Source organism: Nannospalax galili, unplaced genomic scaffold (assembly GCF_000622305.1).
Source record: "Nannospalax galili isolate Female #2095 unplaced genomic scaffold, S.galili_v1.0 scaffold1082, whole genome shotgun sequence".
In the NCBI taxonomy this organism is placed as follows: domain Eukaryota; kingdom Metazoa; phylum Chordata; class Mammalia; order Rodentia; family Spalacidae; genus Nannospalax; species Nannospalax galili.
In genome coordinates, this window is record NW_008348580.1 from 2,916,617 (window position 1) to 2,937,580 (window position 20,964).

General features: G+C 41.7%; 1 protein-coding gene across 9 annotated transcripts in view; it reads right to left on the reverse strand.

Annotated features, from left to right (window-relative positions):
* The window catches only part of Adamtsl1 (ADAMTS like 1), a 429,521-nt gene that overhangs the window by 62,791 nt on the left and 345,766 nt on the right, over positions 1–20,964 (reverse strand). For all 9 annotated transcript variants that reach the window (XM_008845544.2, XM_029569590.1, XM_029569591.1 and 6 more), the window contains one exon: positions 13,499–13,626. In XM_008845544.2, the coding sequence (XP_008843766.1) occupies positions 13,499–13,626 (128 nt within the window). The remainder of the gene's footprint in view (positions 1–13,498; positions 13,627–20,964) is intronic.

The following is a 20,964-nucleotide window of genomic DNA, read 5'->3' on the forward strand; positions in this document are numbered from 1 at the left end:
AGGATACTAGTCTGCCATGCTAATAAGGGATCCCATATGCTGTGTTATGATTGGACTATTACCCCTATATAAGCCCATGCTTTCCTGCAATAAAGCAGACTTGTGTCACTGAACCTGGTCTCCTGTGTCTGAATGCGGCTCCTCTGACACAGTCTTCTCACCAGCCCTGGGGTCCGGGACTGGGCAGAAGCAGCAATGACAGGAGGCAGCACAGGGCAAGCAAAAGAGCTGCCTCAGCATCAGGCGAGCAGAAGAGCGGCCTCAGCCCAGGGCAGGCAGAAGAGTGGTCTCAGCCCAGGGCGAGCGGAGGAGCAGCCTCGATGCCTGTGAGAACGAAGGAGTGGCACCCATGAGAACGGAGGAGCGGCCGCCGCTGGCAGTGACCACAGGTGCTGGGATTCGAACCCAGGTCTTCTGCAAGAACAACCAGTGTTCTTAACCACTGAGACATCTCTCCAGCACCCCATTTCTTTTCTTTAGTTTCTTTTTATCAGTGTTTTGGAGATTCCAGGATACAAGTCCTATTATGTTCTTTCTGCTGGATGTATACCTAATTCTTTTTTGGGGAGACGGCAAATAAGAGTGTGTTTTCAATTTTATTGTGTATTTCTGGTGTGTGGAAATGCAGTTACATATTAGTTCTGGAGCTTGTGTATAGGCTCTGAGAGATTTTCCTATATGGACAATCCTTTCCTCTGCAGAGAAGGACAAGTTTTATCTTCTCCCTACCAGTCTGTATGTTCCTTATCTCTATTTCTTGCATTATCACACTGGACAGATCTTCTAGCACCATGTTGAGTGAGGATGAAAAAGCGAGTGATGAATAATTTTAACTGCAGCACAGGCACTTCCGTGTTCTGCTGCATGACTCATAGATGGTCTCTTTAGCTGTTTGAGCCATTTTTCTCTGAAACCATACAGACAGGAGGCAGATAGAGGGAGAAGTCCAGTTCCCTTATTTCATTTCCTTTGTTTCTTGTGCTGGGGGATGAGGGGAAGGGTCCCCACTACTGCTGGGCAGGGGTGGGCTTCCTGGCTCTCGATTGGTTTTCACTAGTTGCCTCTGGGAGGTGGTGAAAGTCTGACTTTCTAGAGAGTAGGGGAAGGAGACATGCTTTATGGTGAAGGTAGAGGTTCAGAGTCCCCAAATGATGTCCTCATTAGCCCCTGGTAGAATGAAACTCCTCATTATCTGTGACATCACCTCCATGAAAGTGTTGGAGTACCTTGTTTTAGAATGTTCATGGGGGCAGGCGAATCTAAGTTTCATTATCATCCTTTACTGGTGTGTTTCTGTGATGTCTGGCCAGAGCATAGCAGTATTTTCTAAACATCTGTCTTCCTATGTGGTCCCTTTCCTGGTCCTTTTGCTAGAGATAACTTTTATTTACTTTTTTTTCTTTCTCACATACTCATTGGTGTTTCCTGGTGTCTGGCTTCTCCAGCTCCAAGTTTGGGGCTTATGAGGCAAAAAGAAAGCCCAATAAATTCACAGCTGCGAACTGTGTGAACCGTTCCTCAGTTTCCAAGGTTTCTAGCCAGCGTGATTTCTTCTTTCCGCTTATCAATCTGGTGTTCTTACATATAATGTTCAGGGTTTTTAACTGTACTTAGGAAGAGAATTAGTGACAAGTAAAACTATGTCCTCTAAGCTGTCTCCTGGAAGGGGAAGTTCTTTGTATGTTACAGTAGGCTTTCATCATCTGGGGAAATATACAGCACTGCATGTACATGACCATAAAACACAATGCAAAGAGTCATTTACTAAGCACCTTGGGGAAATAAGGGCCCATATGAGATCATTCCACATACCTGAAGCCTAATCTTTTGTAAGTCAAATGGATCTACTTTTGTTTTAACCATTTTATAGACAGGACATTCTACAATGGCGCTCACTCTTTTCTTCACTAACAGAAGAAAACTTTGCTTCGGACATGTTCTTTCCAGTCTGATAGCCACTTTTCCTATTTAGCATGTTCTCCCTTATCCACACATCCCTGTCTCTCTGGCATGGTTACCCAGCCTCAAACTGAAGCCATCTCTATTCTCCTCTCCTGCCTGACATGCCCTCTAGGCAGACATAATTAAGTGCATCAGAATGCTGTTTAGGAGTGGAAACCTGAATCGGGAGCACAGGCTTTTCATGTCTATTATGACTGTTTGGACCTTTCTCATCCTTTCATCTACTTTCTATACCTTTGAGCTCATGTGTGACCTGTGTGAAGACGAGTGATTTGGTACTATGATGGTCTGTTGACATAAATGCAGGGCAAAATGGGAGACATCATCTGGAATGACACTGAACTAATCAGCTCTAACGCCAAAACTAGTCTAAGCCTAACCAGCATCTCCGTGGCTATAATCTAATGCTACCAACAAGCTGGGCAGCTGCATAGCATATCTGGTTCCTTTCTTCCACTCCCACTTTACTCACTACAGTCTCTTCTTAAGGCAGTCAGAGTCATTTTTCTAAAAACATCAACCAGATCATATAGGCTTGCTGCTTAAAATTTCAATGCAAAACCCAAATTCCTAGTTCCTTTTCATGACCAACTGTTTCCTACACAGTTAGGGCCAATGATCTGTCTCTCCAGCCTCACGGAGCCCACATTCCCCATCAGCCACTGGGCTCCAGTTTACTGGCCGTTCCTTCTCCATCCAGCAGCTCTGCCCTGTGCGATTGATTCACTGAAGTCTTCCACCTACAGATATCTACACGGATATAATCCTCTAGTTATTTGGGTCTCTTTGCATATAACATCTCTTGGTAAGGTCATTCATAACCATTCTGCTTAAAGTATGCACCCTGTCACTGTTCTGCTAGGCATTATGCATCTCATCTACCACTTTCTTTTTTAAAAATAAGACTTCCTATCAGAATTTATCATACTTACTTATCCTGTACCCTCTTCCCCCACCACATCCTACCATGCAGTCTCCCTAAAAGTAGGAATCCCATCTCTTATTTATTCGTACCACCTAGTCTTGGCTTAAAGTAGGTCCTCAAAAATATGACAGAATGTGTATACATTGTATACTACATGCATGGTTTGACTTTTTTCCATAGTAATCTTGAGAGGCAGATAGGCAAACCACTGCTATCTGTTATATAGCCAAGGGACTGAGGTTCAGAGCTTGTCCAAGACCACAGAGTTGGCGAGTCATAAAGCTGAGCTGGACACCAGAGCTTGGGACCTAAAGTTCAATGCTTGTTACAGAGGGTCCCTAAATCCTGGTCTGCTGCAGAATCCCCAGGGCACTTGTTAAAAACATAACTTGTCCTACTCTAGTACAAGAGCTGCCTCACTGTGTTATAAAAACAACTGTGCCAATGTGGAAATGAAGCCAGGGACCAGAGTTTTAGACCCACAATTACCAAGTTATTTTTCCTACAGGAATTTTAATAATAAAGGTAGGTTTTATAGCTGTGAGTGTATAGCTATAAAATTCAAATGTCACTGAATTAAATCCAGCCCCTTAATTAATTATATTGAGCTTTTGCTGAAAAGTAATGGCCTTTTTCCCCAATCAGTAGAGGTGCTGTTGTTAGCACAGACCACTCCTCATGTTTCCATCACCCTCGTGAGCCATTTTTAAGAGAAAGTGTGAAGTTACCCAAGTATTTATAATCAATAGAAGTTTATAATGAAAACAATGTTTCTTAATCAATTGATCCTGTCACATCTACTACAAAGAATGCTTACTTACATATTTTTTAATATTTCCAATACTTTGAGTATGTTTTTTTTTTTTAAATGAGACAGGGTCTTCCTGTATAACCTTGCCTTATGGCCTAGAATTTGCTCTGTATATTAGGCTGGCCCCAAACTTAGGGAAGTCTTGAGGGCTCTGCCTCTTGGGGTGCTAGGATTCCAGGCATGTACCACAACACCCAACTTTGTATGTATTTTTTGACTTACTCTTGAGCTACTAAATCTGAGTCTTGAGAGTACTCTATTTTAGGCTGTTCTGGGTGATTATGCTATAAAGCCAGATTTACTATTCAGTATACTGTTCTTGTTCAGTTTGGTAACTAATTCTTCTTCTTCCTGGCAAGAGAATTCTTTCCCAATACTTGTGGTTGTCCATCAGAAACTTTGAAGTTGGAGCTCTTACTTTAATGATTAACTAAAATTTTTTTTTCTAAATCCCCTGTTTGTTTTAGGTCACCTGGCAATTTATTATTGCTATGTGCCTCCGTGTGTGTGTGTGTGTATGTGTGTGTGTGTGTGTGTGTGTGTGTGTGTGTATGTGAGATCAGACTCACATGGACATTAACTAGTACTAGTGTAGTTATAGAAGTTAACTAGGAAGAAGGAAATAATGATATAAACAAGGAGCGAAGTGATTAATGACACATCTGTGCTAAGATAATGCTATAAACTGATCACGGCACAGTGTACCACAAAGGATTTCAGAGTGGGCAGAAAAGCAAAGCACCTCAGTGCCCTCAGTAGTGTGAGCTGTCCCTCAGCAGTCAGTACTGTGCATGTGTTGCCACTTACTTTTACCATATTGGTATCAGGCTACAGAATAAAATAGTGATAGTTTATGGAAGTTGATAGGGTTTACGGATTATTTGTTCACGTTCACTTAATCTGTAAATTTATTTGTGCTGTGGCTGAATGAGAGCCACACACAGATTAGGCCAAGCTTTACATCTGTGTAAATTTAAGGAAAATAAGAAAATTGAAATAAAGTCAAGCATTTCAGTTTGTAAAGGCTCTCTAAAAGAGGCAGACACAAACATAGAAGCTGAGAGCTGTTTCTGCTCAGTTCTTCCAGATTGTTAATCTTTGGGTCGAGGTTCTTGGTAGAAGCATTATGTAAGGGGAAATGAGCCTCATTGACATGCAGTGGGCACCTTGTACAAAGGGGCAGCCTGAGATGCACCTAACACTTGTATGCCAACATCAGTGGGTATGAAGCTCTCCTAGAAAGCGGTGAGGTGTCACAGTGCCTTTACACAGGGATGTTCAGCAAGATAGGTAGCACAGCACCCAGAAAAATGAGCCCCTCTGGAGGCAGGCAGGACAGATGAGCAGACTCAGAAGCAAAGGCTGAAAATCACATTCCTGTGTTTGGCGGCCTCTGCTTAGGCATCCCACCATCACACGTAACTCTACATTAAATCAAATGCGACTGGGAAGAATTCAGCAATAAATGTACTTGAAAAAAAAAAAATCTCTGTCCCAGTGTAAATACGACTGACACAGGAACTGAAGGAGGTAGGAGGTTTGTGTTTTGAGTAAAGCCAAGGACAGACAGCATTGTAAAGACTCACAGAGCACTGTCCCATAAAGTCTGATTTTCCTTTCCAACACCATCCAGATTTTATGGTTCAGGAATGAACTCCTTGTTGTCCTGCTATCTGAGGGTCTCCTTCAACATCTACTTTCTCCCTCTCAAAGTTCAGCATTTGAACTTCCAGCCATTTATGGTCACCATGCTCTCTTGTTGTCTTTCTAAGACTTCACTACAAAAGTCACACTTCTTCTTTACCATCTAGTCTTCTAGTCCCCAAAGGATAAATTGTGTCAGTATTTCTTATTAGATCTGCAGGTAAGAGGACTTCAGAGCTATCAGTGGTGGGTGGGCATTGCTGTCCTTTATCACTGAGCAAGAGAATCACAGAATTCACGTCTAAGGAGACCAAGAGTACATCTATTCAAATCTCTTCTGTTTACAATTAGGAAAAAGGTTTATAGTTCCAAATCTGCTTCTGAATTTGGTAATGAGGCAAATACTTTCCCTAAAATCTTCCATTCTTACACTAACCTTCTTTTTAAATTTTTTTTAGTAATATTAAAAACTAAATGTTTCTTTTCTAACCAAACTATTCCATGGCTTTTGTTGCTGCTATCTAGCTAAACTGAGATAAGATTTTTGTAAAACTTTGGCCATCTTTAAGGAGGCCAGCCTGGTCTACATAGTGAGTTCCAGAACAGCTGGTGCTTCACGGAGACCCTTGTCTCAAAAAGACCAAAAAAGAAAAGAAATAAAATGTGATATTTTGGCAGAAGTACAGAAAAAGAAAATGGAGCATTTAACCAGAGGCTATGTTCAGAGTACACAAATATGCTTAGTCCATCAAATTGAATTGGGATAGCTAAAAATGGAATGATTATAAAAGTGTGGGTTGTTTTATAAATATTTTTGGTTTGGCTTCTTTGGAAAAATTCCGTCTAGTAACATTGACTTGGCTGTAGTCAATGAAAATGAGCCATGTCCTTCAGACACGGTATGACAGGTGGAATAGTGACCTTGTAAGAGGTCTGTGAACCTGCGACACAGTCGAAGGGAACTAAGGTTGCTAATCAGCTGACCGTAAAAGAGAAAAGAGATCCTGTTGGTGCAGCAGTGATACTTGTTATCTTGGGGCAATCAATAGCTATCTAATTGGACTTAAAGCCCACTCAATGGGAAGGAACTCATGCATGGTACTGTAAACAAATACACATGGCTGGAGAGGTCATAGATCCTAGAGAAAAACCCATGTCTGTCATATCCCTGGACAAATGTTTGTCTTACTGTATGCTAAATATATATCTTTATATTTAAGGACAGCATACTTCCCACCACTCATTAAAGAAGCTTCATTTTGAAACAGATGGAGACTATTACAGAGTTCCACAACTGGCCAAATGCAGAGAATATGTGTCTGTGGGATGCCAGACCCTAAGTGACACATCTACAATGCAATCTTTACACCTAAGGCTCAGGGGACATAGCGTAACAGGGGACAGAGAGAGTAATGATGAATCTTTTAACTCACCAGTGAAGCTTCCGGATGCAAAAGACGGTGATTAAGACAGAAAGCCATAACAGGCCAAAATGTAGATAATAAAAGACTTCAGAGTGTCTGTCCCTGTATAGGACTCCTATATTAAGCCTCAGTCACCCAGTGCTCAGGGACCATTGAGGAAGAGGGTCAGAAAGACTGTGAGAGCCAGGGATGGTAAATGACCACAAGGAAACAGTTTTCCAGGCAGTTGGGAACTCGCTCATATGAATTTACAGCAATGGTTACACCATACACAAGACCCATACAGATTCAAACCAGACAAAAACTTAGCAGAGAAGTAGGGAAATGGGTGAGAAGTCCCAACCTTAGCTGAGGAACTATTGGTAACCAATGACTACTGGGTGAGGGTGAGTTGGTTTTCTTTAAGGGAGTGACACTAGATAGGCTGACCGGTCTCCATCCAATGAACTCCCACTGAGGCACATCTGGGGACACAAATTTGACTCAATAGGCCTTAACATAATGACAGAATGCATGAAATCTGGCAGAGAGGATATGGGGTGTGGCGTTTATTTTGGAGAAATGGCAATGTGTTTTGAAATTGAATGTGGTGATGGATGTACAACTCTGAGTAGACTAAACGCTGTCAAATTGTGTGCTTTAATGAATGAGTTGTACATGAACAATGATGAAACTGTTAATAACAAAAGAAACCCTGAATTTGGGGATAGTTACAAAAAGATACAAATTTGCAAGATAGATATGTGAATTGTGCACTCACAGTGGATAAATTCTAAGATACATAAATTATGTCACAAGAAAAGAAAACAAAACAAAAAACCCAGTTTTAACCTGATTTTAAACCTAATGGTCAATCAGAGTCAACATTGTGATTACAACTAATTATTTCTTTGAGACAGGGTCTCTCTGCAGCCCCAGCTGGCCTGGAGCTTGCTATGTAGACCAGGCTGGCCTCCATCTCATAGAAATCTACTTGTCACTGCCTCCCGAGTACTGGGATTAAGGGTGTGCATTATCACACTTGGCTATTATTAATTATCTTGTGCAAGTATGAGGAGGGGATGGGAATTTCTTTGTCCTTGAAATTCTGTTTACTTTGTGTGTCTGCAAAACAAACACTGCAGGGTCCTGAGCATTGGAGGAAGGTGTACACCTTAGACAGTCCTCTCTAGGCTGCCTTGATTCCATTACTGATCTTTGTAGATATTTCCTTAAGTCCATGCCAGTGTGTCAGTCTCCTCAGGTTAATGCCATGGCCTCTTCTAATTATTCAACTGAACTTGATACCTCAGGACCATAGCAAATGGTTCTATCATTTCTCTTGCATGTACTACACAGAGTCCAGAAAAAGGACTCCGTGCTTTGTATGGCCACAAGTGGTTGTAGCTTCTCCTAGAAACCATCAGCCCAGACATGGTTCATCGCATTATCTACTCAAGCACTCATCTTTCATGCATCCTACTGGACAGATGAGGAATTGTTTTGCTGGGCTTGTTTGGACCATTTTCTGCTCCTTATTTGTTTCCTTAAGCCTCCTGGGGGAGCCAAATAAATTAGTTGCATTCTTATCTTTATCTTTAAGTCCTGCAGAAGCTCAAGTCTTTGGTGGGCTCTCTGTGCTCCTGTGCTTGAAAACTCAAGGCCTTGGTCACTTAGCATTCTAGGTGATGGGTCCTCTTGATGGCAGGCTGACTCAATCAATGGCTAGTACCATGTGACTCAGAGTAACATTGGGACATAGTCAAACGTGTCTAGCTTTTATTTTGACATAGGCACTGAAGGACATTTTCTTTTGTCAGCCTTTGCTACTGGTTGTAAGGCCTCCTTTGAGACAAATGTCATGAAGAGAACTTCGTGGTTAAACAACTGCTGGATGAAAAGCTCAGAAATGCCAGTTTGAAATGACTTAACATTATGAACAGCTTACACAATTTCTTATCTTTTTATTATACCTACTAAATCATGATGAGGTGGGGCAGAGCAAGAAGAATTTCAAAACAACTACTTTTTAGTTTTATTTTCCCAGTGAGGTTTCTCTGAGCTCTTCATTAGACACAATGTGTGTCAGCTACTCAACTCACAAAAGAAAGAAAAACATGCCAGGAAAGGAGAAATATTTTCTGTCTCTTCCTCTGAAAACTTCAGATGAGCTCATCTGTGTTCTCTCCTTTCAACGAAAGATACACTCACCCCTTAACCCCCCTCTTCTCATTTTCCATTGATGATGTCAAACAGTCCCTATAGAATCTCTTTTCTGATCTCATAAAAATCAGTGACAACCAGAAACATTCCCCTTTGACTATGACTTCATCGATTGTCTCCTCCTGGAGAGGCTCTAATCTCCATTGGTAAGTGGAGCTCAACTCCACTGATCCAGACTGAAACAATTTACCATGAAACTACTGCTTTCCTCCAAAACACTGCCTATGTGATTTAGGTTGAGAAGGTGTCTTAGTAACTGGCTCAGTGTGGAATCTTACTGGCCAAGATGATGTTCCAAGCTCTCTGTTTGTACCTGTACAAATAAAAACTCCTCTTTACCCAACCCTGTTATATCTGTACAGTAAGTAAGTGATATTCAAAATGTGAGCTCTGTGACATCTCAGTGACCGTCTTATTGCCCGTTTGGAGTCCTCCCTCCCATCGTAAACTACTTTTCACCACACTGAAAGCCATGAAGTGGGCATCCAGTTGTAAACACATTTAGAAGACTGAAACTGTGTGCCATGGGTGCACATGGCTGAAATTTCTGGGCTGTCTCAAGAAGGAGGTTTATGAAACACTGGCTATCTCCATTCTGAAAAGAATCTGAAAAATACTGTCAAATCTGAGACTTAGAAGATAAAATTAACATATAATTGATGGGCTTCGAGAGAAGGAAAAGACACTAAGCCCAATATTTTGAGGCCCAAACAGGGCAGAACAGGAAGGCTTGGAGGGATTAGTATGTCTGAAATTAAATCATGTCTTTATGCTATGGAAAAGTTGTGTAGGCCTAGAGAGATGGCTCAGTCCATGCCACAAGCATGAAGATCCGAATTTGGATCCCTAGCACCCACCTGAGAGGCATGGCTGGGTGAAAGGCAGTGCTGGGGAGATGGAGACGGGCAGACCCCTGCAACTCGATTGGCCAAGCCAGCCCGCCTGGTTGAACTGATGAGCTCTAGGTTCAGTTAGTGACCCCGTTTCAGAGCATAAGGTGGAGGGTAATTGAGGAGGACACTTAACATGGACTTTTGGTCTCCATACATGTACATGTACACACACATACACACACACACACACACACACACGCATGCACGCACGCACCCACAAAGAAGTTGTTCATAGAGTAATCAAGAGAACTAAAGTTATCAGAGAAGCAAAATTTGTAGCACACTGAATCTAGGGGATGGGAAAATTCAGAAGCTGTGGGTAAGTGAGTGTTAACTCAGCCTCTCTTCCTGTGATCCATGTGAAATGCCTCTTACCACAAGCTACCTTCCTTGCTCTGAGTTCAGGTACTTAATTAAGCACTTGCCCAGTTGCTACAAGGATGTTGAGAGAAAGAGGCCCCAAAGAGGGCTGCTGCATATCGTAGCCTCTGAAAAAGGGTCTCCCACTGCTGTAAAAACTAGTTTTATATATTATCCTTAAAATGCCATCTAACATATAGTACATACTTGCTATGTGCTGAGTAAGATTTTTTCTAAGCATTTTATACAAATCAGTTCATTTAATTTCCACAAGTTCCAGCGAATTAAATTGCATAGGGTTCTTAGGGAGAGGCTGGGCATAATTCAAACCTCCGCTCCAAGGCTGTCTGGATGTGGTTAATACAGGGACAGCGACAGTACCAAAGTCTACTTTTTAAATGAAATTATTGGGACACTTGGGTATCTTGAGCCTCAATTTTTTTCTCCTCTTTGGCCTACATTTACACTGAAGTCCAGACAAAAAGTCTGTAATTTCCTTAAGTGTACAGAGTGTTAAGATTTATGGCAAGGATTTTATTGCATGTGAACTAAGCCCACACTTGAAACACATCAGTGTTGAAGACTTAGGGTGAAAATCACATGGATGCAAAGTTGCACACTGATGCTTTTCAACCCTGGAGCTGTTTTCAGGACATTTCATTCTAGAGCTAGAGAAAGGAAGCTAACATTTATTGAGTGTGAACAACGTTGCTGGCACTGGTGTAAACTCTTTTTCAAGCCTATAATATTCTTTAACCTCAGACCACTCTGCAGATACTATTACTCCCATTGATATCTGAGACTCAATGAAGCTGTACACCCTGTTCAAGATCATGTAGCTAATATGCAGTATAGTTGATAATCAAATTCAGGAGTGCTCAGTATTCATTCCTCCTTCAAATCTAGGTTATGTTCAGGCCATATAATTTATTTTGCTTAACAGGATCATTGTTTTGTTTTGCGACAGTGTCTCATAACCCCACTAGCCTGGAACTTGCTAAGTAGTCTAGGCTGGTCTTGAACTTATCATCCCTCTGCTTCAGTCTCTCCAGTAGTGGAATCTTATGTGTGAGTCAACTATACTGGGCTTGAGCAGAACCCTAGTGATTTTTCAATTTTCCATTATGTTCTAGTTTGTACATTCACTAATTTGTAAGCATTAATGAATCCCATACTTTAGTTTTATTAATTAATGTATGATTCACAACATAGGCAGAGAATTTGCCACAAATAGTAAGTGGTGAGTCAATGCTGTGAATGCAAACACTGCACAGATGTATAGATGATAATCCCAGATAAAGATGCAAATACAGGGGCTGGAGAGATGGCTCAGCAGTTAAGAGTACTGGCTGCTCTTGCAGAGGACCCAGGTTTGATTCCCAGCACCCACGTGGCAGCTAACAACTTCTTCTAACTCCAGTTCTAGGGACTCCAAGGAGAGCAAATGCCCTCTTCTGGTCTCCATGGGCACTGCATGACACGGGTGCACTTAAATACATTCATATAAAACCTCACACATAAAATAAAAATAAATACAAATTTAAAAGATGCAAATACAACATTAAGGCAACACCCACATCTGTAGCCTTCTACTTTTAGAGGAGCTGACTGACAAATTTGCCAGCAGACCTGAATGAACCCAGCAGCAGAAGGACAGGGAAGTGGCCCCCTAAGCCCTGGGTGTGGTATCGGTGAGCTTCCTTCATCAGTCAGCCCCTTTCTCCTCCTTCCCTCCTCTTTATTCACTGTTTCTCTTCACTGGCTTTGAACCTGTTTGTTGGCAGCTTCCAACAGCTCCTCTTTAAAGAGCCAAAGACAAGCCTGATGTTACAATTGCCTTGCTTAATTCCAAAGGGTATTTAGTGTGTGGCAGAGTTGAACTGTATCTGGATCAACATAAAGAAGAGAGTGAATCCACCATTGACCAGCAACTGGAGGGGTGTCAGCAGTGCCCATGCTAGGTGGGCTGGAGCTACACAGCAGAAGAGATTTTAAAAGCTTGTTGCTGAGCATCTGGACTCTGTGTAAGAGACAAGAATGAGATGGAAAAGTTCAGGGAGAAACAAATGTGTACACACACACACACACACACACACACACACACACACCATCAGTCTTAATCCACCCCAGGGCTTCTCTGCCTGTATTCATCATTATCAGCTTTCATCTTCCATGAAAAGCTGCCTGCTAAAGGTCCCTTCGCAGTTCAGCCTTAGGTCATAAGGGCAGAAAGCACTGCTGCAAAAACATACGTAAGGGAGTAGCAGTGTGACTAGAGTACAGAATGATAGCATAATCCCCCATGGACTGGTGAGGTCAGTGTGGGTGATGCTGGCTTTCCTAGTATCTACTGAATCATCTGGTGGGAGCAGCAATTGGAAAGAATACATACAAACACACACAACAAGTGCCACAAAGACAGATCCATTTTGATTGGATCAGTGATGCAGTGGAGGGAACTGTGAACTGGGTATTAGGAGACCTTTGGTACCTTCTTGTACCCCTCATTAGCTGGGACCCTGTATGACTTGAGGCTGCATGACCTCTAAGAAATGAAGCATCAGTCAAGTTGGTATTTAAGGTCTCTTATGGCTTCAAAGGAAAATAAAGTTTACTTGTCCTAAGTAGTTTTATGAAAGTACATTGCTGCTAGACCACATTCTTGGAAGACACTGTACCACGTAGCAGTGTGTTTTAAATCACCATGTGCAACATGTTTTGTTTAACATATATGGATATAGGAAAAATATTGGCAGGTGCATTTGAACCAGAGTTTGAAATAAAAGAGGCTTGGAGAGAAGTTCTGGGGACACTTGGACTCTAAGCCATGGCTATAGAATTCTAGTTACCCATAGGTCTTAAAGTCTCTCTTTGGCTTTTTGGCTATAGGGGGAACAAGGAGAGATGAGATAACCCCTAAAGAATATTCAGTGATCAGAGCTCACAGTTCATGTCCCTCAGTACACCACTTACTTCTACATACGACCTTTGCTCACATTCTTTCTGCTCTAAATATTCCCCCCATTTCTACTTACAAAAATCCTATTCACTCCAACTCTAAGACACCCCAGCATGAATAAACTATCTTTGCCTATTAGTTATAAAACATTTTATTCTATCTCATACTGTACTTCGTTGCTATTATGATTACTGATTACAAACCCTGAGGGTGGGATTGGGGTCACATTTTTCTATGCATCCCATGTCTGCTTGACAAACCATAGGCATTTATTTATAAGGATTTCTGGATGGAGCTGGACAGGGGTTTTCAGGTTACCTGCTAAGGTGACAGCAATGGAGACAGAGTCATATCCCAAGGCATTTGTGGCATTGCAAGTATAGAAACCCACATCAGCTTCCACTGGAGCCAAGATCTGTAAGGAATCATCTGGCTGTAGAAGAATCCTGGAGCAACAGAAAAGAAATGTAGACCTGGTCAAGTCAGCTGACTCTTATTTGGCATTCAATATTGGAAGGCATCTAGGGATATATTTAGGACTGTGAAAGACCAGCTAGGATATGCAGGAACCCAGGCTCTCTCTTGTGTGCTCTCTCTCTCTCTCTCTCTCTCTCTCTCTCTCTCTCTCATGTATGAATGTTTTGCTTGCATGTATGTTAAGTGCATCATGTGCATGAAATGCACATGATGTAGAGGCCAGAAGAGGATGCCAGCTGCCCCGGAATTGAAGTTACAGACAGTTGTTATCCACCATGTGTGTGCTGGGAACTGAGCTCTGATCTTCTGCAAGAGCAGCCAGTGCTCTTGGCTGCTGAGCCAACCTGAAGTCTCTCTTGTCACTTTGATTGCCATGATTCTGACTGTAATCTAGAAAAAAGTTTCTGATTACTTTTAAGCTTACTGATGACATGACCTAATGCTACTAGTTGGAATAGACAATGGATGCACACAGAATACACAGCATGAGACAGGATGCTAAAACAAGTGGCCACATAGATTTGGAAAGGCTTATTAAAAATGAAAAGCTTTAATCTACAAAAATTTATAGCCTTTTTATATACCAATAACAAGCAACTGGAGAAAGAGTATGGAAACTCTTTCATTCACAATAGCATCAAAAATAAAATAAAATAAAATATCTCAGAAGAAACCTGACCAAAGACATTAAAGACCTCTACAATGAGAATGTTAAATCTTTAAAGAAAGAGACTGAGGACGACACCAGAAGATGGAAGGACCTCTCATGCTCATGGATTGGAAGAATTAATGTTGTGAAAATGACCATCCTACCAAAAACCACTTATAGATTCAATGCAATGTCAATTAGAATCCCCATGACATACTTCACAGAACTGGAAAAAAAGTTCTAAAATTCATATGGAAGCAGAAAAGACCCCGGATAGCCAAAGCAACCCTGAGCACAAAGAGCAATGCTGGGGGATTAACATACCAGATCTCAAAGTATACCACAGAGCTATAGTCATAAAAACAGAATGATACTGGCACAAAAATAGACACATAGATCAATGGAACATCATTGAAGACCCAAACCTGAGTACACACAATTTCAGCCACCTGATATTTGACAAAGGTGCCAAGAACACAGAATGGAGGAAAGACAGCATCTTCACCAAATGGTGCTGGAAAAACTGGATCTCCATCTGCAAAAGAAGGAAACTAGACCCTTATCTTTTACCTTGCATGAAAGTCAACTTTAAATGGATCTAAGACCTCAATGTAAAAACCAGAAACTCTAAAACTGTTAGAAGAAAACATTGGCAGTAACCTAGAAGATATAGGTGTAGGAAAGGACTTTCTAAATCTGACATCAGTTGCTTAGGAATTAAGGTCAACAATCAACAAGTGGGACCTAATTAAACTAAAAGGCTTCTGTACAGCAAAAGAAATAACCAAGGACATGAAAAGGAAACCCACAGAATGGGAGAAAATCTTTACCAGCAACACATCTGACAGAGGTTTAACATCCAGAATATTTAAAGAACTCAACAAAACAAACAAACAAAAACCAAAGAATCAAGAAAACGAATGACCCAATTAAAAGATGGGCTAAAGATCTGAATAGAGAGTTCTCAAAAGAAGAAACAAATATGGCTAAGAAACATTTTAAAAAGTGTTCAATGTCAGTAATTAGGGAAATGCAAATTAAAACCACCTTATGATTTTATCTTATCCCAGTAAGACTGGCTAAGACCAAGAGAACAGATGATAACAAATGCTGGAGAGAATGTGGGGAAAGGGGAACTTAGTCACTACTGGTGGGACTGCAAACTTGTGCAACCACTATGGAAGGCAGTGTGGAGAACACTTAAAGAACTAAAAATTACTCAACCATATGACCTGGTTATACCACTCCTTGGCATATACTACCAAAGGATCCATCCTACTGCTAAGATACTTGCACATCCATGTTTGTTGCTGCTCTTTTCACAAAGAGATGGAAGCAACTCGGCATGATGCATGTTCTCCCTCATGTGTGGATCCTAGCACCAGATCCTTATATGTGAGTATATATCCTGATGTAACTGCAGGAACCTGGAGAATGAAAGGAGCCAGGGAGGTAAATGGAAAGAAGGAACCCAAGAGAGAAGAACAGTAGGAGATAGGTGTTACTAAGGGAGAAATGGGTAAAACGGGGGTAGTTAAATGGGAGGGGGAGAGGGAGGGTGAAACCAGGAACTATGGGGCTAAATGGAAAGAAGACGCTCAAGAGAGGTGGGACTATGGGAGACCATAGGTATTATCAATGGAGAAATGGGGAAAATGGGGATACTTTAAATGGGGAGGTCATGGAGGGAGGGCTAGACAGGGAGGGAGGGAGGGAGAGAGGGAGAGGGAGGGAGAGAGGGAGAGGGAGGGAGAGACAGAGAGAGAGAGAGAGAGAGAGAGAGAGAGAGGAGATAAACAATGCCTAGTGAGTGTAAAATACCAGAGAGAATTCTATTAGTCTGAAAACCTACTGAAAAAATGACACACACACACACTGTGCTGGATAGCTTTAGTGTCAACTTGACACCCCTGGGCTGAGGGAGCCTCAATTGGGGAATTTCCTTCATTGGACTGGCCTGTGGCCATGTCTATGAGGCATCTTCTTGATTGTTGAGCCAGATGGGAGGACCCAGTGCATTGTGGGTGGTGCCACCCCTGGGAAGGTGGGCCAGTGTTGCATAAGCAGGGGCCAGGGGAGCAAGCCAGTAAGCAGCATTCCTCCATGGCCTGTGCTCCAGCTCCTGCCTCCAGGTTCCTGCCCCGAGTTTCTACCTTGGGCTCCCAGATGAACTGTGACCTGGAATATGTAAGCTAAATAAACCCTTTCCTCCCCAAGTTGGTAGTGGTAAGAGTAGTTTGTCACAGCAATGAAGAAACAAACTAAGACACATACTGTCTCCACATGAATCCATGTGTATAGCTAAAGGCTACATAACAAAAAACAGTGCCAGACAGGAGAAACCTTCCTTCGAGTTGTTGGTCAGGGCTGTCCAAGAGACAGGCTATTGCCAAAGCCCTTGATTGCCTCTTAGAACTTGAAGGTAAGACCCTATTGCTGAAGACAGGACATACTTTGGGCACAGGATTTGGAGCAATGGAGCTGGAACTGACCTAGGAGCCACCTCCCCTCTCACAGCTTTGGAGAGCACTATGCAAGCTCCTAAGGGATAACATCAATCAAAGCTGGTCCAACCCCAGCTTTAAGGCCTAATAACCACATCAATTACTGGCACAGCAAACGACATTGGTACAGTAGTAGCACTTTTATCTTGGGGGTAATCAACAGCTACCTAATTGGACTTAAAACCCACTCAATGGGAGGGAACTCATGTGTGGTACTGTAAACATAACCAAATACACATAGCTGGAGAGGTCATATAAATCTTTGAGAAAACTCAAGACTTTCTTTTCACATCCCTAGACAAATGTAATTTCTTACTATGTGCAAAATATGGATCCTTATATTTACAGATAAACACCCCAATCACCATTCATCAAAGAAGCTTCTTTTGTGACAGACAGATTATTACAGTGTTCCACAACGGGTCACACACAAGACATGTCTGTGAGTTGCTCAAGCCTAAGTGGCACATCTACAATGCAACCTCTACACCTAAGGCTCAGGGAACATAGAACAAGAGTTAAAGAGGACACTAATGCCTCTCTCGATTCTCATCAATGAAGCTCCCTCATGCAAGGGTCAAGAACACAGAAGGTCACAAATGGCCAAAGTGTAGAGAATAAGAGTCTGCAGAGGGTGGGTCCTTGGACAGGACTCCTATATTCAACTCCACCCTTCTGGGGCTCAGGGACCATCACAGAAGAAGGAGCAGAAAGACTGTAAGAACTAGAGGTGGTGGATGACCACAAAGAAACCAAGTTTTCCAGGCTTCTGGGAACTTGCTCATATGAACTTACAGCAATGGTAACAGCAGGCACAAGACCCATATGAACTTTCCCTTTCTAGATTTATATAATTTCTAAGAACTACATGCTATACCATGGCAAATTAATGATGGCACCTTTTAATAAATTATTATTTTTAATTTATGTGTATGAGTGTATTGCCTGCATGTAGGTAAGTGCACCTGTGTTGTGAAATGCCTGCAGAGGTCAGAAGATGGTGTCAGATCCCCTGGAGATGGAGTTATGGATGGTTTTGTTAACTGCCATATAGGTGCTTGGAACTGAACCCAGATCCTCTGCAAGAGCATCCAGTGCTCTTAAACGCTGAGCCATCTTTCCAGCCCTGACCTGATGATGATGGTGTCTTAAAGTAGATGTTTTGATGATTCAGTGAGGCTGACCAAAACTAGAAAGTGTATGTGGAGGCAGGAACCTAGAAGCGTTGGAGAGAACAGGGTGGAACTTCAGATATATAGTACATGGAGCAGGCAAGATCTTAGGTGGATAAATCATTCACAGCACAGAAAGGGAGTTGAGGAAACTCTGAGCCAGTAATTCCTACCTTAGTGATCCTTTCTACTTCCCCAGTTTCAAAAGACTCAGCTCAGGGAACTGGTTACCTAATGTTACATTAACATCAATCCCTGGAAGTCAAACAGGCATTAGAGGCCATTTTTCTAAGAAAGGGGAGAACTCTTGGCAGCTAATTTAAAACTAGGAATTAGATATCTTGCCCCAGCAACATTCTCCCACTGGATAATTTTCTTTCTTTGCTATTTCCCCTTGCAGAGTCTCTCTATGCTCTATGGCTTTGCAGTTTAGCACCACTGTTGGTCATCTCCCAGTTTTTTTAGGGAGGTTAACCAGTCTAGCAATGAGCGAGTCTCCTCATCAATGCTGTTGGCCTTGGGCCTATTGTGCTGTTATTTTTACCTTCTATTAGAATAGTGGAAATTCAACTGCATAGTAGAAATGCAATGGCATTCACCTCTCTATATAGGAAATTTTGGTGAAAATGGGGAAGAAAATAGAACAACTTAGCCAAAGGGAAGTTTGGGGATGGTCTGCATTTGATTTAGCATTGTAGGCCATCCCCAGTACTACTGGGGACAGCCATGCTTTATGGCCTTGAGTAAGGCTGAAACAGCATGAGGGATGCTGGCAAAGTGGTAAGAGACTGTGGTAAGAGATTGCGCTGTGACTCATCTATTCATTCACTCATGCATCCATTAAGTATTAGCTGTTTTTTTCTATAAGTCAAATAGTTACAAGCCAGTTTACTTTGAATGGGCTGGTAAGAGAAAGAAGACTTAACAACTCATTTATCTCTGATAACAGCACCACTGATTACTAAAGGAATCTTACCAGATGTAATATAATGCAATATCATTGCTAAGTCTCTTTAGGTGTTCAAGCTGTTTTAGATTTAAAAAATAGGAAATTAAAATGGACTGTGCTTTAAATCTTTATCATAGGATGATGGATACTTCTACACAATTGCTAAATAAGAATATCAAAAATAGATGTTATCAATTTCAGCAGAACTTAATAGATCACTATTCAATTTCATCAAATGGAGAATGCAGGGGTTAAACTTTGCTAAAATCCTCAAATCCATTAAGATAATTCCAGCAGGAGACTAGAAGACTGTTCTTTTGAACTTTGCTTTGATTTTGCCAGAATTTAAGTACTGGCCATTGGCAAATATGTTCTTCACTTTCTATTTTTCAGTTTAGCAAAGACTAAAACGTAAATTAAGTATGCTTTCCTACTCAGCAGAGGAAACTGATATTCTGATGAAGAGAACTTCCAGCTCAGTATTTCCATTTCCACTATCCCTTGTTACTAATGCTGAATTCTTGATGGTGAATTTGCGTGTGTGTGTGTGTGTGTGTGTGTGTGTGTGTGTGTGTGCGCGCGCTGGAAGTGGTAGGGTGAGGATACAGAAGGATCACATGACATTGGCCAATCTCTGAGTTTATTAGATCACCATTTTCACACACACACACACACACACACACACACACACACACACACACACACACATGCACGCACACAACTGTCTAGTATTATACAAAGGGCATAGATCTTACCCATACTAGGCCTGAACTCTTCCTTTTTTGCCCCCAGATTTACCTTTTGTAACTTCATCAGTTCCTCTGAGCATTGACACAGCTGAATAAGCCAAAATGCCTAAACCCAAGCATAAGCCCAAATATGAAGCCTGCAAAAGAATTCCTACAGAGGCGATGAAAAGAGTGGAGGGGCTCCAGCACACTGGGCGCAAAACCACAGGATTGAAATCAGGAGACGAGCAGTGGAAGGGAAGAAGGGGCATAGTGCCCGGGAGATTTGCTATTTGTGCTTTTACTCCATAATCTGTGATGATAAAAAGAAAAACAATCTATAGTATGTGCCTAGTAAAAGTTTTAAATTTTTTATTAAGAAAAAAGTTACAGGTCTTGTTTAGGCAAGCACTCATGTATGAAATTCTCCCAAACCAAACCAAAACCAAAAAACCTGAACTGGTCACTACATACTTATAACTTATTTATAGTCATAAAACTTTTAGCTCAAGGGTGCAGAGTTATTTGCAGAGTTATTTGTCGGGATTTGATTATTTTTTTCTTGTTTGATTCAACACTTCCCCCTCCAACCCTATGATACCTCTGGGACCCCCAGAAGATTCATCTGTTCAGCAGTGTTTTCCTGTAGTCAGAAAGCTGTTCATAGTGGGTTTTAGGTACATCCAGGCACGAGAATATTTTATTCCTTTCCCTAGCAATTCTCTGAGGCATACATCCTTTTAGGGGAAGGGGAAGATGTGATTCTCCTTATTGCTACAATGTAGCCATAAAATTGGTAAACTAGGATTTGGAGGCTGCCACTAGGAGGAGCAGGAGCTCTGGAGCGTGTCCCCAGTAGGGCTCTCTAGGCTGCAGAGATCCAGGTTGGCTTCAAGCTTTATCTAGCCTGGCAACTAGGGAGAAAAATTACTGAGAAAAAAAAAAAGTTAGTGTATTTCAGGCATGTACTCTATTAACTTAACTAATTTGTTAGTAGCTAATTTCTGTCCACTTGTATTTAGGTTTCAAATTGACAGGCCTGTTTTAGAATGCACAGGCACAGAAACATAGTGTTGCTTTCCAAGTGAAACCAGAAAGATTTCTCTGGGGCTGTTTTGGAATTTAAGACATCAGAAGATGAGGGGACACAGAGTGGGCATAATTAAGGCCTACACTGCAAGTGGTCCTGTGGTCATATTAGGTATGAATACTCCCCACTCCCCCACACCCACTCCTTACTTCCTTTTGGTTGACTGGCTAAAACTTACTGTTTTCTTTCTCTGACCATATTTTTGGTCAGAAAGT